At 39.1% G+C, this 27610-nt stretch overlaps 1 protein-coding gene across 3 annotated transcripts in view; it reads right to left on the bottom strand.

The window, feature by feature from the left end:
• The window catches only part of ATP10B (ATPase phospholipid transporting 10B (putative)), a 275419-nt gene that overhangs the window by 116006 nt on the left and 131803 nt on the right, over window positions 1-27610 (bottom strand). For 2 of the 3 annotated variants that reach the window (XM_025867091.2, XM_073890325.1), the window contains exons 3-4: window positions 2888-3182; window positions 1517-1711 (exon numbers count right to left, since the gene is read on the bottom strand). In XM_025867091.2, coding sequence (XP_025722876.2) covers window positions 1517-1711; window positions 2888-3162 — 470 coding nt within the window. In that variant the 5' untranslated portion in view covers window positions 3163-3182. Of the gene's footprint in view, window positions 1-1516; window positions 1712-2145; window positions 2334-2887; window positions 3183-27610 lie in introns of those variants that run through there. The other variant, XM_073890323.1, reaches the window with a different exon arrangement.

Genomic DNA, 27610 nt, shown 5'->3' with positions numbered 1-27610 from the left:
GTGCTCAACATCGCTTGGCATCAGGGAAATCCAAATCAAAACCTCAATGAGATACCACCTCACACCAGTCAGAATGGCTAAAATGAACAAGTCAGGGAACGACAGATGTTGGCGGGGATGTGGAGAAAGGGGAACCCTCCTACACTGTTGGTGGGAATGCAAGCTGGTGCAACCACCCTGGAAAACAGTATGGAGGTTCCTCAAAAAGTTGAAAATAGAGCTACCATCTGATCCAGCAATTGCACTACTGGGTATTTACCACAAAGATACAAATGTAGGGATCCGAAGGGGTATGTGCACCCCGATGTTTATAGCAGCAATGTCCACAATAGCCAAACTGTGGAAAGAGCTAAGATGTCCGTCGACAGATGAATGGATAAAGAAGAAGTGGTATATATACACAATAGAATATTATGCAGCCATCAAAAGGAATGAGATCTTGCCATTTGCAACGATGTGGATGGAACTGGAGGGTGTTATGCTGAGTGAAATAAGTCAATCAGAGAAAGACATGTATCATATGACCTCACTGATATGAGGAATTCTTAATCTCAGGAAACAAACTGAGGGTTGCTGGAGGGGTGGGAGGGTGGGAGGCATGGGGTGGCTGGGTGATAGACATTGGGGAGGGTATGTCCTATGGTGAGCGCTGTGAATTGTGCAATACTGTTGAATCACAGATCTGTACCTCTGAAACAAATAATGCAATATATGTTAAGAAAAAAAAAAGAAGATAGCAGGAGGGGAAGAATGAAGAGGGGGGAATTGGAGGGGGAGGTGAACCATGAGAGATGATGGACTCTGAAAAACAAACTGAGGGTTCTAGAGGGGAGGGGGTGGGGGGATGGGTTAGCCTGGTGATGGGTATTAAAGAGGGCACGTTCTGCGTGGAGCACTGGGTATTATGCACAAACAGTGAATCATGGAACACTACATCAAAAACTAATGATATAATGTATGGTGATTAACATAACAATAAAAAATTTTAAGAGGAAAAAAAAGAAGCCTCAGATGCTTTAAAAGTGTTACACATTTTCTTGTTTGGGAGACACTGCCTGTCACTCTCCAAAGAGCTGCTCTTAAACTTGGTATCCCAAGATGATCCAGTCAATTCTAGACATCAATTCTTGAGGTTTCAACCCTACTCTTAATAATGGAACATTCTTGTATTTAATAATTTGAGTGTTTACACATGTTAAATTAAAGTATCTAAATCTCAGCACTACTGACATTATTTGTTGTGGAGGGCTATCCTGTATATTGTAAGATGTTTAGCATCATCTTTCTGCTTTATCTACTACATGCCATTGGCAAATTCCTTCCCTATATGGCAGCCAAAAATGTCTCCAGGCATTGTCAAATGTTCCCTGCTGGGAAAAACTGCCCTGGTTGAGAATCACTGAATTAAGTGAATTTAAGAAAATAAAATGTGAGAAGAGAGACCAATCCTTTGAAATGCAGATGAATTTGCATATCCTATTGGCAAGAAAGCAAACAGAAGAATTATTTCTCTTACCTTTCATATATCCAGATGTTGGAGCAGTTGATCTCTCTATCAAAACGATGTCTCCTGAAGTCCTCCATGCCATCCTTGACCATGATGATGAACAGCACAATGGCCAATGGTAACATGGTGATTTCTCTGTGGAAAACTTCCATGGAGGGCATCCAGTTCAGAATCACCAGGAACAGGAAATAGAGGTTAGCCCACCTGGAAGGAGCAAGCGAAGTGTGAGTGAAAACCATGGAGAGGAAAATATACTTTCCACACTATTTCTTCCCTATTGTTGGCCCTTACTAACTAAAATGACATTCTCTTTCAGTGTCACCTGGAACTATGGTAAGTGCTTTGAAGCCAAATCCCAGATATATTCAAACTGAAATTGTTCACTAGTTGTGTGACCTTCTGGAGCTTGTTTCAACATGTATAAAATTGGGATAGTACTAACTACTTTAAAGAGCTCATATAAATATTACAAAGGATAATATTTGTTACATACACAGTAGAGGGTTCTCAATCATAATAGTTGCTCAATAAATGATAAGCTTGTAATAGTAATTACAAAATTTAGGATATCTATTGATATATTTTGCTTTATAAATAAAAGATGATCTTGCATGTATTATCTTGAAATTATGGCTTACATTTTTAAGTTTTCCAAGTGCATCTTGCTCCTTCTTGCCACTATGCCTTTGCACATGAAGATCTGTTGGCAGGAACATTCCCCTGGCTCCCTTCCTGACTTCTGTTTTTACCCAGTTAATGCATTCTCTTCTTTCAGGTTATACTTCAATTATCACTTCCTCCGGGAAGACTTTTCTGACTTTCTTAACTAGGCCAGATCTCCCTCTTATTCACTCTAAGATCACCATATACCTCTCCTTGGAAGTATCTATCTAAGTTCTAATTTTATATCAATTTATATAATTCTTAAAATTAATGTCTCTTTCACTAGAAAATACAGTCAGGACAATCTCTCTCATTTCTTCCCCTCATGTATCTCTAGCAGCTAATGCATGGCCTAACACAGAGTAGAATCTAATATTTATTGAATGAATGAATGAGCAAATGAGTGACAAGTCTTTTCAAGGTTTATGCATTTGGGTATTAAAGGCAATGTGGCCCAGAGGGCAGCATCTTTGTTTCAGAAATACTGGCAAAGGGCGCCTGGGTGGCTCAGATGGTTAAGCGTCTGCCTTCGGCTCAGGTCATGATCCCAGGGTCCTGGGATCGAGTTCTGCATCGGGCTCCCTGCTCCTTGGGAGCCTGCTTCTCCCTCTGCCTCTCTCTCTCTCATGAATAAATAAATAAAATCTTAAAAAAAAAAAAGAAATACTGGCAAATACTTGGTTAAAGCACATATTACTTGGCCAAGAAGTTGTGTACCTATGAAACTGCTCAAAGAGATTCTGAGGCAAGAAGGTGAGGAAGGTATATTTGGTCGTGCAGATTCTGTTGCTGGAGTATTTCCAGGAGACCTCGGCCCAATCTTGGTGGCACATGCTGTTGTTGGGGAACACGACCCGCTGCTGTGTCAGGTTGTAGCTTTGCCTCCTTTTATCTTGGGACAACAGTGGTGTGGCTTCTGATGGAGACTGGGGGAGGCCATCTCTGACTCGCCACTGCCACCGCTGCCAAGATGAGTCCACTGAGAAGGTCATTTCTGGCAGCAAGCTACGGTCTGAAAACAGACACAGGAAGTTGCCATGGTCAGAAGAAAATATGTGGTATACTGGCTCACCCACTTGTCCACCTATCCATTCAAGGTAGATTCTGGGATACAATGTGAGCCAAATAGGTTCAATCCCCATAAACCATATGTTCAAGAGTGAGAGACATAAAGCAAATAATCATATAAATAATATACAACTAGCACCCTGATAAGTACCATGAAAGCATTTAAGATCCGGGGAGGATGCTGATGACCTTGTTAGGCCTATCAGGAAAAGTATGGCCCTGTGGGCTATGACCCCCAGAGGTCAGAATGCTCTCTGTGGCTTGTTCCTAAAACTGAGCGGTCCCTTTACCTTCACGGTCTTCAGTGTCCTCACTGTAATATGAGGAAAACTCGTCTTATTCTTTTTTCACAAGCTTTTTGTAAGGAATGAATTACATAGTACATAAAAGTATGCTGAGCCGTATCGTAAAGGGAAAGGTATTCTTTAGCTCTAAAATTTTCTGGTACTGATATTTTGGAGAACCTTGTTTGTGGTCAGAACCTCAAATGAGAGTAATAGGTGGGACGGAGAAGACAGTTTCTTTCCTAGGAAACTTTGGCTTGAGGTGACTGGGGCTGTACAGAATGTCATTCCGTGGACACCACTTTTTTTTTTTTAATGTAGTTGACTGGGGGTGAGGGTGGGAGACCCTTTCCTTCCTCTCCAACTCCATTTGGTGGTTTCTGAAACTGAGCACTTTTTCAGATGATCCTCCTAGATGGGGGACAAATACTGCTTTATCTAGGATATTCCAGTTCCTGAGCTCTTTTAATGGAACCTGTAAGCAAGCCTTCAAGTTTCCCTCTGGCCATTCTTACCTGTATGAAGAGAGGTTAATAAATAATAAATAAAATACATATTTTATTTATTAAATAAAACGAGGATATCCTGAAGGATATTATTCAAAGACATCTTTTGTGAGAAGTTATATATAATGGTGCTTCTCACTTAGGCTCACAGGATGATTTTCTTTTGAATAAATGGACAAGTGAACATCAGTTATTATTAATCTTACAATGAGCAACCTCACCTGTCATTGAAAATATGATTCTTTAAAGGAAAAAAAGTTCCATTTCTAGTTTAAATGGTAATATTTTACCTTCCTGATGCCCATATGATCTGACCCTTATCATAATTCTCCTGAGTTTAATCAATCCAAGTGATTTTCAATCCAGAAGAGCTCTTCAGTCTTAAGTGAGCCCTTGTAGCAAGCATGAAAAAAATAAATGTAATTATAATGCCCATCATAATGTGACCAAAAGCAATATTATGACATATGGTAAGCCAGAAATAATATTGTATATCTTCTTTCTCGTTATAAAAAAATATCCCTTTCATGAATTTTTTTTATTATTGTAAAAGAAAAGGAAATGAAAAGATAATTCATGAATAGAGTTGAAAATGCAAACGAGAAATCTTGCCATGGCTAATGCCGTACATATCAGACTTCTCTCAATTTTAGGTAATAAGGGCTTCAAAAAGGAAGACTGGATTGATACGGGAGATGCAGGTATTTTAGGTGGGGTGCTTTAAAAAGTTCATTTTTTGTATCATATTCTTTGCTTCTCTTTATTCACACTGTAAAGTAAGCTTTCTTAAAAATAAAGCAGATGTAAAATGGATGCCAAACAAGTAGACTTAAGTTTGATGAAGAACTGAGTATTTCCATAGTTTCTAAGTATCTTTCCCCAAAATTATTAATTACAATGGTAAAAAAAGAATCACTGTAGTAAAGAAACATGGCAGGCACCACTTAACCCAAGAGATTAAAGCAAAATCACCAATATGGTATAACCAGGCATTCTGTGCCTCCTGTTATGATGTACCAAGGTCATGGCATCATTTCTACGGTAGTCACAAGGAAACATTGAGAAACCTCAAGCTGGGGATTATTTTACAAAATAAATAGCTTATGTTAAAGGTATTAAATGTCAAAGGTCAAAGAAAGGCAGAGGAACTATTTCTGATTAAACGGACTAAAAAGATATGGTAAGTAAATGTAATGTGTGATCCTGGGTTGGATCCTGGCCTGGGGGAGATGAAATAGGTATAAAGGACATAAATGGACAAGCCATAAAATTTAAAAATGATTTGAAGATTAGTAATAGTATTTTATAATGTCAAATTTCCCTATTATAATAATATTGTGCTCATATAAGAAAATGTTCTTGTCCTAGGAAATTCATCCTAAAGTAGTTACGGGTAAAGGGGCAAGATGTTTTAATAGTTCAGAAAATAATGTCCATGTTTGTATATGTGTGTGTATACATAATACATATACACACTTAGCTAAGTAGGAAGGTTGTGCAGGAATGTTCCAGGTAGAAGAACTGGTTCTAGGAACAAAGTTCATAGGATTGCTCTGTACAGCACAAGAAGTGAGGGAGAAAAAGAGCAAAAGCCGAGGCTGGAGGGACAGGCAAGGCCAGATGGCTTGTTAAGGCTGTTATGATGAGAGTAGAATGGAGTCCTGAAGAGTTTTAGGCAGGGAAACCACCTGACCCGAGATGTGAATCCCAGGCTTTGTTCTGGCAGAAGCATAGTAGAATGGGCTAGGTGGAGCCAAGATGGGATAGGAAGGCAGCTCCTTAACCCACGGCTTCCTCTTTCTTCCAAGTAAGCTACTTCTTTCCAAAAGTAGATCAGAAAACAAGGGGGGATTGTGTAATCCTTTTATCTGAGGTGTGGTTTATTACTGCTTGCATAAAGGGAGGGGCATGTCTTAAGCAACTCTACAAGGTCCATCCAGTTATAAAGTCTTTCTCTCCTTCTAATTTTCTGAAATGGCACCTCCCGCTAATAAACTTGAGAAATTTCTGGTTTTGCTAATTCACACTCAGATCCCTCTGGCTTGAGGTAGTAATTCTTTCCAGCACCACTATCATTTTTCCCTGGGCAGAATGTCCTCTAGATGGTAGGGGGGTACATTTCTTTTTGGTGAACCATTAGCCTAACATACTGAGTTAATTACAGTTTACTGAGAAATCCTGTTCTTGTTCCCCAATTTTCTCCATCTTGCCTGGCCCACATTCCAATTAACCCCAGTTCTTTCCTTTTTTTATTTTAATGAGCCAAGTAAACCCCATCTTGAGCAAATTCCATTTTCACTGTTAGGGATCAATCAACCAGTCATTCTTCAAACGAAAAAATACTTATTGAACTCTTGTTTTGTACTAAGTAAAACCTACACATCCATCTCTTCTTCTGGAGCTTGCACTCTAGTGGGGCTGACAGAAGCTAAACATACACTCATAGAAATAAATGTAAAGTTGACCCTTGAACAACATGGGTTTGAACCATGTGTGTGCTTATATGTAGATTTTTTTCAATACAGCATAGTACTGTAAATGTATTTTCTCTTATGATTCTTTAAATAATATTTTTTCTCGAGTTTACTTTGTTCTAAGAATACAGTATATATAAGTATCATATGATCTCACTGATATGAGGAATTTGAGAAACAACACAGAGAATCATAGGGGAAGGGAGGGAAAAATGAAACAAGACAAAACTAGAGAGTGAGACAAACCATAAGAGACTCTTAATCTCAGGAAACAAACTGAGGGTTGCTGGAGTGGTGGGGGGTGGGAGGGATGGGGTGGCTGGGTGGTGGACATTGGGGAGGGTATGTGCTATGGTGAGCGCTGTGAATTGTGTAAGACTGATGAATCACCCACCTGTACCCCTGGAACAAATACTACATTATATGTTAATAAAAACATTAAAAAAAGAATACAGTATATAATACATATAACATACAAAACATCTGCTAATTGACTGCTTGTCATCCAAAAGGCTTCCAGTCAACAGTAGGTTATTAGTAGTTATATGTGGATTTTTTTTTTTTTAAAAGATTTTATTTATTTATTTGACAGAGAGAGACACAGCGAGAGAGGGAACACAAGCAGGGAGAATGGGAGAGGGAGAAGCAGGCTTCCCGCGGAGCAGAGAGCCCGATGCGGGGCTCGATCCCAGGACCCTGGGATCATGACCTGAGCCGAAGGCAGACGCTTAACGACTGAGCCACCCAGGCACCCCATATGTGGATTTTTGACTATGTGGGGTGCCTGTACCCCTAGCCCCCATGCTCTTCAAGGGTCAACTGTATATTCATCAACCATGGTAAGGGTCACAAAGGAGAACAGGGTGCAATGTGATTGCATTACAGAGGGATGTGACCTTGTCCCTGAAGAGGCAGGGTTTTGAGCTGAGATCAGGGGGATGAATGGGAGGTAATTGGATGGGATAAGTGTATGTGTGTAGTGTGTATATGTCTGGAAGTAAGAGAGCATCCTAGGAAGAAGCCACATTTACAAGTGTCCTGTGGCTAGAGCAAATATTGATTTTAAAAATGGAAAGAAAATTCAAGTAAGGCTAGAAAGCAGTAATAAGTGGAGACTGGAGAATTATTTTCCCTTCATGTCCAGTTCTTCAAAAAGTATATCAGTTGGGCAGGACAATGAAGGGGGAAAAAAAACCCCAAAACAACAACTATAAAATTAAATTTAGTCTACACTTAGATTCTTGATAAGCAGTACCCTATCTTAATATTAGAATTAATTGGAATCTAAGAAAGTTTGGCCTTCAGTTAGCCACAGGGGTTTTTAAAACCCTCTACCCTGAGAGCTATAAAACGTATAAATCTCACAAAATAATTTCTTGTTAGACATCTAGTTAACAAACAATAACCATCTTAGAATAGTCAGGGGTTAGTATGTCCTTAAATCAATCAGTTATATCAGTTTTCTCCAAATTGCAATCATTCTTGAATCACCTTTTCAATTTTTGCCATACCCAACGATCATTTATTTTATTAAATGTAATATATTTTAAGTCAACTCATGTTTTAAAAGCTTAAATATTGACTTTTATACTGATATAACACTGACTATAACTCTGATAAAACATTGATATCTGAAGTTAGGGGTTTGATACACATTATTTTTCATAGGCACTAACATGGACCTACTTTTATTGAAATAAAAACTCTTGGCCCATTATCACAACATTGTCCTAGACCTTCTATATCTCTCTTTCCTATTCTTGGAACCAGGTTCAGAAACATTACCAATCATAGAGAAAGTGTCAGTCATTTTCATTATTTGATGCTTACCTTCTAATGCAAGAAATACTGCTAACATGTTTTGCAAGTTTTTTGTTTGTTTCCCACAGAAGCGTCAAAACAACAAAGGCAGCAGCAACAAAAGGTTTTTCATCAAGCCTGAATTAAATAAAAAAAAAAAATCCAGAGAACCTGCATCCTATCCATTTCCCAAATATTCTACTAGATCAAGGAAAAATTTGCAATACAACAAACTTATTACCAACTCCCTATTCATTTTGTTTTTTCCCCACTTACTCTGATAGGATTTTCTCAAGGAAATGGCCACTACTTTTATGTAGTCTTCCACCTCTTTTATCCATACCCATTTTACAGATGGAGAAAAAAAAGTAAGGGGAATAGAATGATTACTCTCTGGAAACCTCTTCCTCCTCCCTGTCAGAAAAACCTCTATTTATTAGAATCCAAGATGTACTTTTTTTAATTTTTTCACATTTTAATGTTTTGAACCTAGGATATGTCACATAACTGATATGGTAATATTTTTTTCTTTTTACCCTCACAACATATTATTAAATTGATGGCATTTTAGATTCAGGGAAGTATGTTTAGTTGCAGGCCACAAAACAGAAATCACAGTTTAAAAGCCCTCACTAAGGCTTCCAGTTCCGGAACCTGCCTGGGAAAGTTTGGTAAGGCCTTCTTGGGAAAGGAATGGCCCAAGGGGAGACCTTATTCTTCAGTGGAATTCAGAGAGGCTAGAAGCCTTGAGGACGGCTGAACATCAGAGCCTTCATTTGCCCTGTACTCAGCTACAGGATTCCACATAAGGCTGCTGTGTGCAATCAGTTCTTGTAAGTACCAGAAAGTGCTCTGTCCTTCCCAATGGGAAGAGCAAGAACTGTGATTGTGCCTCATTCACCGGCTACAAAACGTGTCCTATAATTAGGATGCCAGATGCTGACTTCCTCCAGAGAGAAAGAAATATTGAATAAGAAATGTGTCTGAGGGCGCCTGGGTGGCTCAGTTGGTTAAGCGACTGCCTTCGGCTCAGGTCATGATCCTGGAGTCCCTGGATTGAGTCCCGCGTTGGGCTCCCTGCTCAGCAGGGAATCTGCTTCTCCCTCTGACCCTCCCCCTTCTCATGTGCTCTCTCTCTTTCTCTCTCTCTCAAATAAATAAAATCTTTAAAAAAAAAAAATGCGTCTGAGAACCATGAGAGACTATGGACTCTGAGAAACAAACGGAGGGTTTTAGAGGGAAGGGGAGTGGGGGGATGGGTTAGCCCGGTGATGGGTATTAAGGAGGGCACTTATTGAATGGAGCACTGGGTGTTATACGCAAACAATGAATCATGGATCACTACATCAAAAACTAATGATGTAATGTATGGTGACTAACATAACATAATAAAATAAAATTAAAAATAAAAGAAATGCATCTGAGGCCCTTGCACAGGATGGGGTAGGGATTGTGGCTTTTGGAGGCTGGTGAGAGCAGGGACCAGTTTCAAAGGGAAAAGGCAGAGTGAGAAGGAAATAGCAATCACCTTAGATGAAATTTAATTTGAAGGATGTACTTCTGTAGAAGGTAATGAAAACACGTGACAAATGAAATCCTACAGAATGGGTTTTTGTGGGAATGATCAGAGGGTAGATCTTTATAGAACTCAAGTATTAATAGCATACCACGCTCAGTCTCCATCACTAGTCTTTTTTGTGAATGCAGTTTACCGATTTTTTCTTAGCATCGTGGTCCATAAGAGCCTTACTCCAACAGACTTTCAAGGACAGCAGTTGTTTCTTAAACAGACAAGAAGAAAGTTCTATGGTCTGCTATGCTCTACGTCATTACTCCCCAGGTTCATTGGAGTTTAGGGCATCACCAGGTACCCAGTAAGTTGGTCTCCCATTAAGTGTATTTGGAGCTCAGACCTCTCTCATGAGTTTTGGACAAGAGTATCACACTGCTTCTTTGCCATCTTCTCTTCTTTTCTAGGTATCTCAGCATTAACATTTCTAAAGCTTTGGGTCCTCTCCAAAATTCACTTTGGTTCCAGTAGCCCCCATTCCTCTGAGCAGCATCTCCCTTTACCCAAATGACCTGGAAGTTATCTTTGATTTTCCCTTCATTTGCTATAGTCAATCTATTTTTTAAAATTTTATTTAAAATCAATTAACGTATAGTATATTATTAGTTTCAGAGGTAGAATGTAGTGATGCATCAGTTGCATATAACACCCAGTGCTCATTACATCAAGCGCCCTCCTTAATGCCCATCACCCAGTTACCCCACCCCTCCCAGCTGCTTCCCTTCAGGCAAACTTCAGTTTGTTTCTTATAGCTAAGAGTCTCTTATGGTTTGTCTCCCTCTCTGATATCGTCTTATTTTATTTTTCCCCTCTCTTCCCCTGTGTTCATCTGTTTTGTTTCTTAAATTCCACATATGAGTGAAATCATAAGATAGCTGTCTTTCTCTGACTGACTTACTTTGCTTAGCATAATACCCTCTAGTTCATCCATGTTGTTGCAAATGGTAAAAATTCATTTTTTTTGATGAACAGCCAATCTATTTTTAAATTCTGCCCATTTTCATCTTCTAAATCTTTTTCAAATCCATCTGCTCAACATTTCTACTGCTTCCAATATAATAAAAGACATTATTGTCTCTTGAATGGACTACTGCACAGACTCCTATCAGCTTCCTGCCTCCTCGCTTGCTCCGTTTCCAACCTAGTTTCCTCCTAACAGCCAAAGTTGTTTTTTTAAAGTGCAAATCAGATCATGCCAGGTCTCTTAATGCTCTCAATGATTATGATTGTTTTGTATAAAACCCAGACTTCTCACTGTGGCCTACATTATACTTCATGTGACCCAGCTCCTCCCTACCCCTTTTCTTCTTATTCCACATTCTCAAATACTCCAAGCTTGCTTTCTCCACCTCCCCTGCCTACCACCACCCCTGTGTGTGTGTGTGTATGTGTGTGTGCGTGCACACACGTGTGAGAATCTAGGTGGTTAGTAGTTCCTCTCCCTTGAAGGCCCTTTCTTCATGCTTTGCCTAGCATATTAGTCACGCTAGGTCGTAGGCCAGGCTGTGAGATGAAGCCCCAAATCTCAGTGGCTTAGCACAACTTATGAAGGGTTTGCAGCTCCAAAGTGACTCTTCTCAATCCAGTGGCTCAGGGGTCCAGGCTCCCTCTGTCTCATGATCTCAACATGTGGCTTTAAATAGAGCCATAACAGGGATGTAAAAGTGAACTACATTACTTTGCTCATAGTCAAATGGCCAGAAGCAGCCACATGGTCTAATCTCAGCTATGTGGGCGAACATATAGAAACTTTGGTGAGAATTGGTGGTCTCTACCAGGTCCCAAATTAAATGACATTTCTTCATAGAATTGGGTATAGGATTAATCCACTGAGGGCTACTAGGGCAATGTGCCAGTGTGGCAATTAGGATATGATCAGACCTGTCATTATTTCCTGTTAGCTGAAGAAAGGGATTTTACACTTTCTAAACACTCTGACCTATTTGGGTGCCCTCCTTCAAATTTGATGCCAAGAGAATGATCCCTAAACTCTGGCCCTTAGATGCTACCCTGAGTTAAGGCTAATGATAATAAGATATTAGAGAATTCATATGTGCTCCAAGCATAGTCTGTAGATAGAACACATCATATGCTGCGTACATATGTGAACCGCTTTTTTTCTTTTAAGTTTTTCTTTTAATTTCACTTACTTAACATACAGTGTTATAATAGTTTCAGGTATACAATATAATAATTCAACAGTTCCATACTTGACCCTGTGTTCACCACGACAAATGCATTCCTTAATCCCCATCAGCTATTTAACGCCTCCCCTCACCCACCTCCCTTCTTTTTTTTTAAATTTTTTATTTTTATGTTAATCACCATATATTACATCATTTGTTTTGGTGTAGTGTTCCATGATTCATTGTTTGTTCATAACACCCAGTGCTCCATGCAGAATGTGCCCACTTTAATACCCATCACCAGGCTAACCCATCCCTCTAGAACCCTCAGTTTGTTTTTCAGAGTCCATCATCCCTCCTGGTTCGTCTCCCCCTCTGACTTACTCCCCTTCATTCTTCCTCTCCTGCTATCTTCTTCTTTTTCTTTTTTCTTAAAATATGTTGCGTTATTTGTTTCAGAAGTACAGATCTGTGATTCAACAGTCTTGCACAATTCACAGCGCTCGCCGTAGCACATACCCTCCCCAATATCTATCACCCAGCCACCCCATCCCTCCCACCCCCAACCACTCCAGTAACACTCAGTTTGTTCCTGAGATTAAGAATTCCTCATATCAGTGAGGTCATGTGATACATGTCTTTCTCTGGTTGACTTATTTCACTAAGCATAACACCCTCCAGTTCCATCCACGTCATTGCAAATGGCAAGATCTCATTCCTTTTGATGGCTGCATAATATTCCATTGTGTATATATACCACATCTTCTTTATCCATTCATCTGTTGACGGACATCTTGGCTCTTTCCACAGTTTGGCTATTGTGGACATTGCTGCTATAAACATTGGGGTGCACGTACCCCTTTGGGTCCCTACATTTGTATCTTTGGGGTAAATACCCAGTAGTGCAATTGCTGGATCGAATGGTAGCTCTAATTTCAACTGTTTGAGGAACGTCCATACTGTTTTCCAGAGTGGTTGCACCAGCTTGCATTCCCACCAACAGTGTAGGAGGGTTCCCCTTTCTCCACATCCCCGCCAACATCTGTCGTTTCCTGACTTGTTAATTTTAGCCATTCTGACTGGTGTGAACCCACCTCCCTTCTGATAACCTTCAGTTTGTTCTCTATAGTTAAGACCCTGTTCTTTGGTTTGCCTCTCTTATCTTTTTTTTTCCTTTTGCTTGTTTGTTTTGTTTCTTAAATTCTACATATGAGTGAAATCATATAGTATTTGTCTTTCTCTGACTGATTTAATTCGCTTAGCATTATACTCTCTAGTTCCATCTGTGTTGTTGCAAATGTGAGCCACTACTTTTAAGTGTAGCAGATACGGTTGAAATGGATTTATTGCAAATTTAAGAGCATTACTGATGTCATGGTAAGTTTTTGCTATTATGTATTTTCTCAATCCATGATACTAAAATTATACCAACTCTTAGGTGTAGATTATGAAATTCTTTGACAACAAAAGAGGTCTTTGGGCTTTGAAAAGTTGGAAACACTGGTGTAGCAGAGGGAGCACAGAATTGAATGCAGGGTATTTGGTTAAGTACAGAGACAAAGTTCCCTAATGCACAGTTCCCGCCCCAACAAGATGGTTGGAGAGATGAGATTATATACAGGAAAGGTAATGGATAGGCTATCAACAGGGAATTGAATAAACACAGACAGCAAGCTCTGGAAGTTGTCAAAGATAGAAGAAAACATGAGTGACTGAGTAGGACAAGGCAAGCTTCCTGGAGAAGCAGGAGAGGTCAATTAGGGAATAAGAAAGCCTGGGTATCCAGAAGCAGGGATGAGTCTAGAACTTGCAAGACTAGGCAAGTGAGAAGCTCTGTCTCTTGTTCCCACCTCTCAGACCTACTGAGTTAGAAACTCTGGGGATGACGTAGGAAATTTGTACTCTTAACCAGCTCCCAGATCATTGTAAAGTAGGGACTGACAAAGAACAACCCTAGAGAGACTCTGCCTTATGCACTTAAATATCGGCTCTCCATTGAAAACTACCTTTGCCCATTTTCCTTCCTTTATTCCAAGTCTGATTTCCCAAGGATCTTCCTAATAAAGGCAGAAGATCTTGGGAAATAAAAAAGACAATGTAGGCATTCTTTTCTTTGTAAGAGGCAGGTAAAATGAGATGCATAATTTCATTTTTTATATCCCTCCAGGCAGAAATGGGATTTCACTTAAAAATTGTTTTATAGATTCTTTTGGTTTATTTAACTGACAAAATAATTAAGTTGGGTCTAATTAAAAGTGAACAAATTGCTTGCACAAGCTGAATAAATCAGTGCCAAGCTGAAGGGTGAGGAAAGTTGTTCAGTCTGCAGGGCTGAAAGCAATTAAAAGACAATAGGACCACACTGACAGGCTCAGTTCACCTCATTCCAAACATATGTATGATTCTGTGAGTTAGGTGCTAATACCTCCAGGAAAGACTGAGGTGAGGCAGGCAGTGAGAGAGCAGGACCTGGGAAATTTGGGAGGAGTTTTCTCAAGGTCAAACAGACTAGACACCTGGTTTAGTGCAAAGCAAATAGGATGAGATCTGTGAAATGGGGTGAGAAAAACTGGTATTTTAGTGGGTGATTCCAGAGTTTCCTTAGGAAGGAAATACATGCTGACCAGCACTTGGGATGAAAGACTAGGGAACACAAATTAAATAGAAGAAGAAAAGGAAGAGAGACAAAAAGTTGAAAAGAGAGCTACCGTATGACCCAGCAATTGCACTATTGGGTATTTACTCAAAAGATACAAATGTAGAGATCTGAAGGGGTACGTGCACCCCGATGTTTATAGCAGCAATGTCCACAATAGACAAACTATGGAAAGAGCCAAGATGTCCATCAACAGATGAATGGATAAAGAAGATGTGGTACCTACATACAATGGGATATTATGCAGCCATTAAAAAAAATGAAATCTTGCCATTTGCAACGCGTGGATGGAACTAGAGGGTATTATGCTAAGCAAAACAAGTCAATCAGAGAAAGACATGTATCATATGATTTCACTGATACGAGGAATTCTTAATCTCAGGAGACAAACTGAGGGTTGCTGGAGTGGTGGGGGGTGGGAGGGATGGGTTAGCCTGGTGATGGGTATTAAGGAGGGCACGTATTGAATGGAGCACTGGGTGTTATATGCAAACAATGAATCATGGAACACTACATCAAAAACTAATGATGTAATGTATGGTGATTAACATAACATAATAAAATAAAATTAAAAAACCCCAAAAAACAAAACAAAACAAAAAAAAAAAAAGAAAAGGGAGAAAGGAGGAGAGAATTAGTTGGCAAGAGTGTAAGAAATAGAGATTAAGATAGTTGTGCCTGTGTTGTCAGAAAAGGGTTGAGTCACTTTTAAAAATTTTTCTGAGGTATAATTGCCACATAACACTACAATAGTTTCAGGTGTCCGGGCGCCTGGGTGGCTCAGTTGGTTAAGCGACTGCCTTTGGCTCAGGTCATGATCCTGGAGTCCCAGGATCGAGTCCTGCATCGGGCTCCCTGCTCAGCAGGGAGTCTGCTTCTCTCCCTGACCCTCTTCCCTCTCGTGCGCTCTCTCATTCTCTCTCTCTCTCAAATAAATAAATAAAATCTTAAAAAAAAATAGTTTCAGGTATCCAACATAATGATTCAATAATTGTATATATTGCAAAATGATCACAATAAGTCTAGTTAACAACCATCATCAACATAGTTACATTTTCTTGTAATGAGAATATTTAAGATCTACTTTTTTAGCAACTTTCAAATATGCAATATAGTATTGTTAACTGTAGTCCCATGTTATATGTTATATCCCCAGGACTTATTTAGTTTATAAATGGAAGTTTCTACCTTCTGCCCTCCTTCACCCATTTCACCCACCCCATGCACCACCACCTCTGGCAGCCACCAATCTGTTCTCTACTTCTTTTTTCTTTTTTAATTTTAATTTTATTTATTTATTTGGCACAGAGAGAGACAGAGTGCATGCAAGAGAGCACAAGCAGGGTGAGCAGCAGAGGAAGAGGGAGAAGCAGGCTCCCCACCGAGCAGGGAACCTAATGCAAGGCTTGATCCCAGGACTCTGGGATCATGACCTGAACCAAAGGCAGATGCTCAACTGACTGAGCCACCCAGATGCCCCTGTTCTCTATTTCTATGAGCTCATTTTTCTTTAGATTCCACATATGAGATTATTCGATATTTTCCTCTGATTTATTTCACTTAGTGTAAAGCCCTTAAGATCCATCAGTATTGTTGCAAATTGCAAGATTTCCTTCTTTTTTATGACTAAATAATATTCCATTGTATATATGGGACTTTTTTGAAAAGGTCTAATATTTACTAAAAATAGTATGATATTGAAATATGTATATTTTCATGTTACTTTAAAATTGTTCATAAAACTTCACAACACAGAGGGGTCTTGTATAAATGATAGCATTTGATTAGGGGTAGAGGTCTAGAAGTCAAGAAAGAGTTGTTCCCATATTTGGTTGGCTCAATGCCAAGGGCAGAAGATAAAAGAAGAGGCACAAGAAAGAGTAGAGAATGAGAAACTTAGCAAATGCTGGAAATCAGAACTAGAGATGACAAGGAGAAACAAAAATCCCATAAGAATTCACAGAAGTTGAGAGGCAAGTGGTGGCATAGGGTTTTTCATAAGATATGAGATGGAGGTTCAGGTTCATTTAATTTAGATTTTAAAGGGTGGGGTAAGCCAAGGAAAGCTGACACCTGGCTTACGCATCTTGCTGACCAGCTGTGTGACCAGGGGGCAGGTTGGTTACTCTCTCTGGGCCTTAGTTCCTTCCTCTTTGAATGAAGGAATCCCACCAGGTAATTACTCAGGCCCATGTGTGTCTCTAACACTTTTGCTTCAGGTTTAATTCCTACCCTTACTCTTCAAAAGTCAAGGAGATGAGTGACCTTGATGAGGGACCCTGCCAGAGGGCAGATTATTTCCTCCCCAGATGATAGCCTATCCATAAAAGGTAAGAGTGGCTGATCCTTTCTCTTCTCAGAAATGGAGCCTTTTTCCTAGATCTGTTTCAGTTGAGTTATGCTCTCATACAAGCTTTGGGCTGAACATTCTCATATTTCCGAAGAAATAACTAAACCCTCTCATCTTTATTATTTCTGCTCTCTTACGACATTAATATAGCAATGATAATGTTCTCAAAAGGCCTCCACATGTTCCAAACTTCTATTCCCAGTATGAGGAGGAGTTTCATGACAGATCCAATTGGTCTGTTGGATATCACCACCTGGATGTCTATTAGGAATGTAAGTCTCAGTTTGCTTCCAAAGAGACTCATGATCTTTACCCCTACATTTGCTGCTGACCCCAGTTCCTACCTCATGGAATGGTGGTGTTACCCCTTCAGGTGCCTAGGCTTCTGATTCCTCTCCCACCTGATGTATCCAATCAGTTACCAAGTCCTGTTGATTCCAACCTATACACATTCTGTCAGTTCTGTCCACTCTCCTCTGGGCTACTTGCCACCACACCAGCCTAAGCCACTCTTGCCTCAATTACTTGGATATTTTCATAGTTTGTTCCCTTGCTTCCAAATTTGCTCCCCTCCAATCTGTTTTCCCAAAGTGAAATCAGAAAGATGTCATCAAATTGTGAATCCATTCATTTCATTGCCTTGATCAAAACCCTTTCTAGTTTTCAATTTCCATCAGATAGAATAAGAAACAAAACTTTAAAATAATTTACAAATCCTTCCCTCCATGAACTAGATATAGCTCCTCTTCTGTTTATCTCTCTTTTGTGCTCTAGTCTAGTCATAGGAAATTATTGTATCTCCTTTTGTGTCTCTCACTGTCACAACCAATACCAGCAGCACTCCCTACCCCTCCCCACCACCCCCAAGTTTAGCTAATCTTCATTCATTTTTAGGACTTAGATGTTCCCTCCCCTGGAAAACCTTCCTTGGTCCTGAAGTATGATTAAAGGGTTACTCATATGCTTCACAATCCTCTGTCCTTATCCCATTTTAGCTCTTAGTTCTGTGTGTTGAGCCTATGTACTTGTCTGGATTGAAGGCTTCTACGGGGCAGTCACCACTCTACCCTCCATGTCTCTTGGAGCAGTCACCATTTTAATAACCCCCCCATGTCTCCTGAAAGCAGTCACCACTGACTCCCCTAGTGCATTCTGGGAGTAGTCACCACTTTTCCCAAGTGCCTGGTGGGTTCAGTCATCACTTTACCCCAGCACCTCCTGGGAACCATCAGCACTTTACACCTCCATCCCCAGTTCAGTGATAGGCACCAAGAGGTACTTGATTTGATGAAGAAAAAAATTTGTATTGCAATATTATTTTTAAAAATTTCAAACAGCTTCAACCCTATTATTCCACTTTACCCTCCAAACCATCCATGAGGTACTATGGTGGTTCTTTCCAGCCGTAGGCATTAAGTTCCTCAATATGCCCTCTTAGAAGGATCTGTGGTTAAGGAACTCAGGAGCTCATGGCAGAAGTTCCCTTTCCTTGTGAGAATATGAAATGTTTTGAAAAAGACAATCAAGATAGCATACTACACAATGTCAATATAAATGAAATTTATCCTTTTAAATAACAACAGATATGGCACAGTTTCACTCAGAATCTGCTCTCTAGAACTTTCTAATGCTTGCCTCTCTTAATACAAGAAACTGGAAGTTAATTTTGATTGTAGCTAGCATCTGTCATGAAGCATAAAAACAAAATTGTTCTGATTTATGAAGTAGGGTTTTTGATTTCTGGCTTCTTAGATCTCAATGACTCTGGCTGGATCTTCAAGATAGATAAATTACTGGGGAAGTGTTTCTGAAACTCTTTCCCCATGACATGGGATTACATGTCCTTAACTGCTTAGGAGCATTTCTGACTAAAGTACTTATAAAAGGGTGCTCTTACACCTCTTAGCAAAAGCTCTCCCTGCAGTTCTAAGATCACAATCCATATGCTTTCAGTATTGATCTTTCAATATTATCTCATGTAAATCCTTGCTTCCAATACACTGTCTTTATTTATTACTCATTCTTTAGCTCCCTGTTTTCTTAGAAATCACTTGATATTTGCACACAGTGGAACTGATATTGTCTGGGTTAAATTTTCAGGATTGAATTTGTTTGTACTGAATTTTCATATTTGGTGAAATTGTGGCTTGGAGGGTACGGCTGTGAATAATTCTGGATTTTTCCATGTTTTAGAGGTCAATCTGATGGCTCTTTTACTCTGGAGGAATAAACACAGAAAGCTTAGGTGGCTTAAGGTCACAAAGATAATCAGTAGAATTATCAGTTTCCTAATGCACAGTCTGGACAGCTTGGCTTTTGGTTTTTCTACCTCAGTGTGAGCCATTTGTGTTTGCTCCTATAACTTTAGACATCTGTTATTGCCCTGGATGATTTGTTTAAAAATAAACTTTTGATTTCAGAATAATTTTAGGTTTATAGAAAAGTTACAAAGATAGTACAGAGAGTTCCTTTACTTGACATTCTCCTAATCTTATAAAATCAGGCTATATTTCTCAAAGTAAGAAATTAGTATCAGTACAATACAATTAACTAAACTATAGACTTGATTTATATTTCATTTGGGCATTTAAAAAATTTCTTAAATTACAAAGCATTTCAAATCAGAGAACAGTACACACCCTGACTCCAGTGCCGCAAGGATACTTGGTCATTGACACCAAGAAACTCAGTTGGTCAAAGGTTTGTTTATGGATTGTTCCTTTGTTTTAATATCCCTTTATCCCTACCTGAAACAATACTAAGTAACTTTCTGGTGCAACCCACACTACTTCTGGCTCTTCCACTATGAGTAGTACCTTGGAGCTGGTATGGCTGCTTAGGAGTCTGGCTTTTCGGGGCAGGAAATCTGGACTCTTCGTGATAGCCAATCATAATTTTTTTTGCCTCATTTGAGATTCTAAAAGGACTCCCTGGTTGTTATAAGACTCATTAAACTGCAAGCAAGAACATTTCTGGACAGAAACTTTGCATTGGACTGTGACAACAACACATATTCTTTTTCATCTATTGAAATATGCACATTTTATCTTCAGGATAGGGGCAAACAGATCCACAGGCAGCTTTCTGGAGAACAATACACCATAATTGTTAATCTGTTTTCTATAGTCAAGAAGAAGTTATTAATGTTGGATGTGTGGAAGGAGGTCTATAAGATTGTGAAGGAGAACATGGCTGTAGTCTCTTAGACAAAATCACAAACCTGAAAACCCAGAAACAGGAAAGGAGAGAAAAGACACACACACACACACACACACACAATGAGAAAAAAGTAGAGAAACAGGTGTCACCACTTGAATACTCCTACGGTTTAAATGGCAAAGGCCCAAGGAGATGTGCAGAAGCAGCACAGTGATAAATCAATCTGCCACCACAAGCTTGAAGAAAAATGACAGAGCGATGTCTCCTGGCCAGACTGTTTGATGGGGGTTGGGAGCTGCCCACACCTCTAGGTAATCTTCCCCTTCTGAAAACTTAGTCCCTAAGGCTCAATTCTTCTCTCTTCATTAAACCTCAATCCTTGGCGAGAGATCCTGGATCTTTAGGAAAACCACTGGGCCTTGATTTTTATGTTCCTGTCTGATTGATTGTGTTTGAGGCTGCTTAGGCAGACTCACTGACATTTCCCGGTGCCCAGGGGGTTTTGCAACCATTTAAACATTTTTAGGGTGTTGCAGGCTTTTTAAAATTTGATTTATAAGACAAAATTAGCATTCTTTCTGGGATACTTTGTTTGGCTTATTATTCTGATATTGGGAAATGAGAAAAAAGCAAATTAACACATGTAGGGTAGCTACACTCACCTTCCCTCCCACTGTCTGATCACTTCATTCTGTCCTTTCCTGAAAGAGCCAAGGAGATAACGCTCCATCTGGTGAGCGGATAATTTATTTCCAATTTTCTCAATCTTTTTAGAGTCATGCATGTGGGGATTTTGTGACATTTTACATCTCCAATATAATGGTCTCTGTCACAAGCACTTCATATTATCCAGGCTATAAATGTTGCCTAGATACCTTTCTTTTCCTCTGGACCATTAGAAAGACAAATGGCTTTGTTGTCCAACAATGTGGGGAGAGGGACTGTCAAGTACAGCACCATGTAGAGTAGACTCTGATGGCGGCGGAATGTGTGTATGGACTTTGGAGTCTGAAACACCACAGGGTATATATTGAGAAGAGAGGTAAAAGGCAAGTTTGAGTTAAATCTATTCCTCCCTTCTGCTGTGTCTCTGTGGCACTGAGACTTGTCCTACATAGTGCTGGAAGAGCTGTCTGAACGGGGGGAAAATCCATCCTATGATTTGATTTATCTGTATGATGCCAACAAACCAAGGTTTCTGAATTATCTCATGGATTAAAGACCCCTCGGAGACAGATTCAGACAGTGCGTACTGGCACCAAAATAGCAAATAGACAAATGATACACACCAGAGAGCTGGGCAACAGACTGTGTACACATGGGGACTTGAGACATGACAGATGTGGCCTTACAAATCAGTGTGGACAGACTACTCAGTCAATAGTGTTGAGATCGTTAACTCATATAACAACAACAACAAATTTCTACTTTACACTGCACACAAAAAATAAATTCCAGTTGCAATAAAAAATATAGAAGAAAATCCTTATGACCTTGTGGTAGTGAGGGAACTCTTAAGGCAAAGACATCAATAATTAAATTAAAGATTGATAAGTTTGGCTGCATTAAATTTTCTGTGCCCTAAAGATGGTGGAAAGGCAAGTCACAGATAGGGAGGAGATGTTTGTAACATCATTACATATACAAATTCAAAAAGGAAAAGATAACCCAGGAGAAAAATAAGAAAAGATAGGAACAGGATGTTATCAGAAGAGGAAACCTAAATGGCTCCAAATCACATGAAATTATTTCCAGCTTTGTTAGTAATCAGGGAAATGCAAATTAAAACAACAAAGTGATACCTTGCTGTATCATCAGATTGGCAAAAAAATAATTCTAATTACATTGAGATTTGGCAAAGATGAAATGCAATGGTCACTTTTCTTATACAAATTGTTACAACCACTTTGGATGCAATTTAGCTTTATTAAGCCAGGTTGAAAGTGTACATGCTTCTATACTCAGAATTTCTACTTCTGGGTAGATACCATGGAGAAACCTCCACATGTATATTCAGAAATTCAGGAGATATATTCAGAAATGTTCAATGCATCATCATTTAGTAAAAGTTAAAAAGTGGAAACAAACACAACATCAAACATAAAATGAAAAAAATAAATTATAGCATGTTTATAAAATGCAATATTATATGGCACTTAAAATTGAACTATATCATCAAGGATAAATAGCACAACAATAGTTAATAATTCTCTATAGGTTTAATTATTTTGCTGTAGGTACTACTGTAAGCACTTTGCATATAAATATAAACTCATTTAATTCTCTTGACATTCCTTTGACAGGGGTACTATTTTCATCCCCATTTTATAGATGAGCAAACTAAGGTTCAGAAAAAATGTAATTAATTACCCCTAAGTCTCATAGCTATCAATGACAGAGTTGGGCTGTAAACCACCCGGTCTAACCCTAGAATTGGTGATTTTAACACTGTACCTGCCTTATAAAATAAACTCAGAATGCTGAGCAATAAAAATATAATGTTGAGAAAAAAATTCAATTTGGAAGATGATTCATACAGTATGATTTTCTACTTAGGGTGAAGTTCAACTATATTTAACAACAAAAAGTGCCTTGAACAAGATATTTATATTTATATTCATATTTATAACATAAAATGAATCTAGAGGTAGGTAGTCCAGGGCTGATACAGAGGCTCCAAGGTCATGAGGGACCCAGGACTTTCTGCTCCACCATCCTTAGCACTAGTTTCTGACCTTAGGTGATATCATGAACCAAAGAGCTATTGGAGCTTCATCCACCACAGTTGTGTTCCAAGTAGGAAGGAAGAAGAAGGAAGAGCAAAAGGTCTACTAGTCAGCTGAGTCACTTTAAAGGGTCATCCCAGAAGCCCTGCACAACGACCTTTGTTTCATCTCACTGGCTGTTCCTATAGCTGTAAGAGAAGGCGGGAAATGTAGGCCTTTAGTAGGGTACATTGTTGCTGAGAATACACTACCTGCTCTATAAAGAAGAAAAGTAAATACTGAGTAGGTCAACTAATAAATAAATGTTGACTAGGAAATTAAGAGTTTCTATCATAAATACCATTTATATAAGGCTTGAAAGAATACTATATATTATTTATGGCTTTATATACATACTTATAGTAGAAAAACATGTATGGGAATAATCAATATCACATTTAGGACAATAGTTATGTTTGGAGAAGGAGGGAAGAAGAAGCACTAGAGAGGGATACACCATAAACTTCATCTATATCTCTAACCTTTAAAAAAATTCTAAAGCAAAAATGAAATACTGTTAAAATTTGATAAGTTGGGTGGAGGGTAAGACCTGGTGTGTCTTTTGGGGGGGGGTATGTGTGTTTTCTAGTTCTCTTCATCTTTTGTGTAGTTCATTCACTCTTTTTTCTCTTGTTAAAGAACAGAAATTTGAAGATCTAATTTGCTTTCTGATTCATGAATTGGGCAGCATCCAATCTAGCAAGTAGAAGAGTTGTATAAAATGGAAGGCTATTATAGGAAGGAGGGTGGGGCAAGAAAGTTATTAGCAAAAGAAAAAAAAAAAGTATTGTTCCTGGCAAGGCCACCTTCCATTAGGGGTAAGAGCAGGGGTCTTATTAGGTGGATTACTACATTTTCCTTTGGGGGATGGAGAGGGCCCATATAGGAAATTACTTCAATGATGCTGACCAGAAAATTCCTCACTTAGTAGTTAAGACTACATTTCTGGGGGAGGTTGAATCTGAAATTGGAATTGATATTAAGCCCTGGTTTGGTGAGTTGGCCTAAGTGACACCATTTGGGCCTTTGGTTTTCACACTCTCTTCTTGAAGAGAAGGATCTAGATCCCCCAGAGCTACCCCCCCTCTTGAAAACTCAAGCCCTTACTGGACTTGGGATAGTTTGTTCCAAAGGGCATCAGCCTGGTTTAACAGGAGTAAATTGGTTGAGAGCTTATCAAATGTGAAGCACTGCAACCCCTCCCAAGGCACTGGCTACTTATCTTATGATTACTCTGAATATATGCAACTCCTAACCTAATTGTCTTCTGCTGGCAAATCTAGTTGACATAATGTAAGCCATTATTTCCATAGGACAGATGTTATGAATTATTATGAATTATTACTACCCTATGGAAAATTTGTATACCATAAAAAAACCAACACTAATCATGAAGATAAATGAGGGGGAAAATAACTCCCAAATATGTGCTTTTATAAACATTATTAAGGAGAAAGAATCAAATAGTGAATGTAAAGGCTACATTGTATTTTTTTAAAAAGATTTTATTAATTTATTTGACAGAGAGAGACACAGTGAGAGAGGGAACACAAGCAGGGGGAGTGGGAGAGGGAGAAGCAGGCCTCCCACGGAGCAGGGAGCCCGATGTGGGGCTCAATCGCAGGACCCTGGGATTATGACCTGAGCAGAAGGCAGACATTTTACGACTGAGCCACCCAGGTGCCCCTACATTGTATTTTCTTTCTTTCTCTCTCTCTTTTTAAAGACTTGACAAAAATCTGAGTGCAATGGAGTTTGAAATGAAAATGCTGGCTTCCTTTCCTGGCCAATATTCTAACAAGCTTCTTGAGCATTCTTCTTTGCTTCAGGGTCCTTTGAACTGAATTCAAATTAAAGTCAACACTCCAAGATTCTAGACAATAGGATCCAACAGTACATTAAAAGGATTATCCATCACAACCAGGTGGTATTTATTCCTGGGATGCAAGGGTGATTCAACATTTGCAAATCAATCAATGTGATAGAACACATTAATAAAAGAAAAGTCAAGAACCTATGATTCTCTCAATTGATGCAGAAAAAGCATTTGACAAAATACAGCATCTTTTCCTTATTAAAACTCTTCAGAGTGTAGGGATAGTGAGAACATCCCTCAATTTCATAAAAACCATCTATGAAAAGCCCACAGGGAAGATCATTCTCAATGGGGAAAGGCTGAGAGCTTTTCTTTTAAGATCAGGAACACAACAATGATGCCCACCCTCGCCACTGTTGTTCAACATAGTACTAGAAGGGGAGCCTGCGTGGCTCAGTTGGTTAAGCGACTGCCTTCGGCTCAGGTCATGATCCTGGAGTCCCGGGACTGAGTCCCGAATCGGGCTCCCTGCTCAGCAGGGAGTCTGCTTCTCCCTCTGACCCTCCCCCCTCTCATGTGCTCTCTCTCTCTCTCTCTCATTCTCTCTCTCAAATAAATAAATAAAATCTTTTTTAAAAAAAACAACATAGTGCTAGAAGTCCTAGCATCAGCAGACAACAAAGAGAAATAAAATGTATTCAAATTAACAAAGAAGAAGTCAAACTCTCTCTTCGCAGATGACATGATACTTTATGTGGGAAACCCAAAAGACTCCACCACCAAATTAATAGAACACATACAGCAATTCAGTAATGTGGCAGGATGCAAAATGAATGCTTTTCTATACACTAATAATATAACTGTAGAAAGAGAAATTAGGGAATCGATTCCATTTACAATAGCACCAAAAACCATAATATACCTAGGAATAAACCTAACCAAAGAGATAAAGGATCTGTACTCTAGAAACTACAGAACACTTATGAAAGAAATTGAAGAAGACACAAACAGATGGAAAAATATTCCATGCTCATGGATCGGAAGAAAAAACATTGTTAAAATGTCCATGCTGCCCAGAGCAATCTATACTTTCAACATCATCCCTATCAAAATACCAATGGCATTTTTCAAAGTGCTGGAACAAACAATCCTAAAATTTGTATGGAACCAGAAAAGACCCAAATCACCAAGGAAGTGTTGAAAAAGAAAAACAAAGCTGGGGCATCACGTTGCCTGATTTCAAGCTATATTACAAAGCTGTGATCACCAAGATAGCATGGTATTGGCACGAAAACAGACACACAGATCAATGGAACAGAATAGAGAACCCAGATATGGACCTTCAACTCTGTGGTCAACTAATATTCTACAAATCAGGAAAAAATATGCAATGGAAAAAAGACAGTCTCTTCAATAAAAGATGCTGGGAAAATTGGACAGCTATACACAGAAGAATGAAACTCAACCATTCTCTTACACCATACACAAAGATAAACTCTAAATGGATGAAAGACCTCAATGTGAGACAGGAATCCATCAAAATCCTAGAGGAGAACATAGGCAGTCACCTCTTCAACATCAGCCACAGCAACTTCTTTCATGACACATCTCCAAAGGCAAGGGAATCAAAACTAAAAATGAAGTTCCTGGAGTATAGATCCTTTACCTCTTTGGTTAGGTTTATTCTGAGGTATCTTATGGTTTTTGGTGCTATTGTAAATGGAATCGTTTCTCTAATTTCTCTTTCTACAGTTGTGTTGTTAGTGTATAAGAAAGCAACTGATTTCTGTGCATTGATTTTGTATCCTGCCACATTACTGAATTGCTGTATGAGTTCTAGTAATTTGGGGGTGGAGTCTTTTGGGTTTTCCACATAAAGTATCATGTCGTCTGTGAAAAGAGAGAGTTTGACTTCTTCTTTGCGAATTTGAACATCTTTTATTTCTTTTTGTTGTCTGATTGTTGTTGCTAGGACTTCTAGTACTATGTTGAACAAGAGTGGTGAGAGTGGGCATCCTTGACGTGTTCCTGATCTTAAGGGAAAGGCTCTCAGCTTTTCCTCATTGAGGATGATATTCGCTGTGGGTTTTTCATACATGGATTTTATGAACTTGAGGAATGTTCCCTCTATCCCTATACTCTGAAGAGTTTTAATCAGGAAAGGATGTTGTATTTTGTCAAATGCTTTTTCTGCATCAATTGACAGGACCATATGGTTCTTCTCTCTCCTCTTATTAATGTGTTCTATCACACTGATTGATTGTAAATGTAGAACCACCCTTCCATCCTGGGGATAAATCCCACTTGGTCATGGTGGATGATCCTTTTAATGTACTGTTGGATCCTATTAGCTAGGATTTTGTTGAGGATTTTGGAATCCATATTCATCAGGGATATTGGTCTGAAATTCTCCTTTTTGATGGGGTCTTTGCCTGCACAGCAAAGGAAACAGTCAACAAAACAAAGAGGCAACCCACAGAATGGGAGAAGATATTTGCAAATGACACTACAGATAAAGGGCTGGTATCCAAGATCTATAAAGAACTTCTCAAACTCAACACCCAAAAAACAAATAGTCAAGTCAAAAAGTGGGCAGAAGATATGAAAAGACACTTCTCTGAAGAAGACATACAAATGGCTAACAGACACATGAAAAAATGTTCATCATCATTAGCCATCAGGGAAATTCAAATCAAAACCACATTGAGATACTGCCTTACACCAGTTAGAATGGCAAAAATGGACAGGGAAAGAAACAACAAATGTTGGAGAGGTTGTGGAGAAAGGGGAACCCTCTTACACTGTTGGTGGGGATGCAAGTTGGTACAGCCACTTTGGAAAACAGTGTGGAGTTTCCTCAAAAATT

Source organism: Callorhinus ursinus, unplaced genomic scaffold (genome assembly GCF_003265705.2).
Source record: "Callorhinus ursinus isolate GAN/ISIS: 27379988/994484 unplaced genomic scaffold, GSC_fseal_2.0 scaffold3, whole genome shotgun sequence".
In the NCBI taxonomy this organism is placed as follows: Eukaryota; Metazoa; Chordata; class Mammalia; order Carnivora; family Otariidae; genus Callorhinus; species Callorhinus ursinus.
The sequence above is the reverse complement of the archived record's forward strand: the minus strand, read 5'-3'. Positions and strand labels throughout refer to the sequence as shown.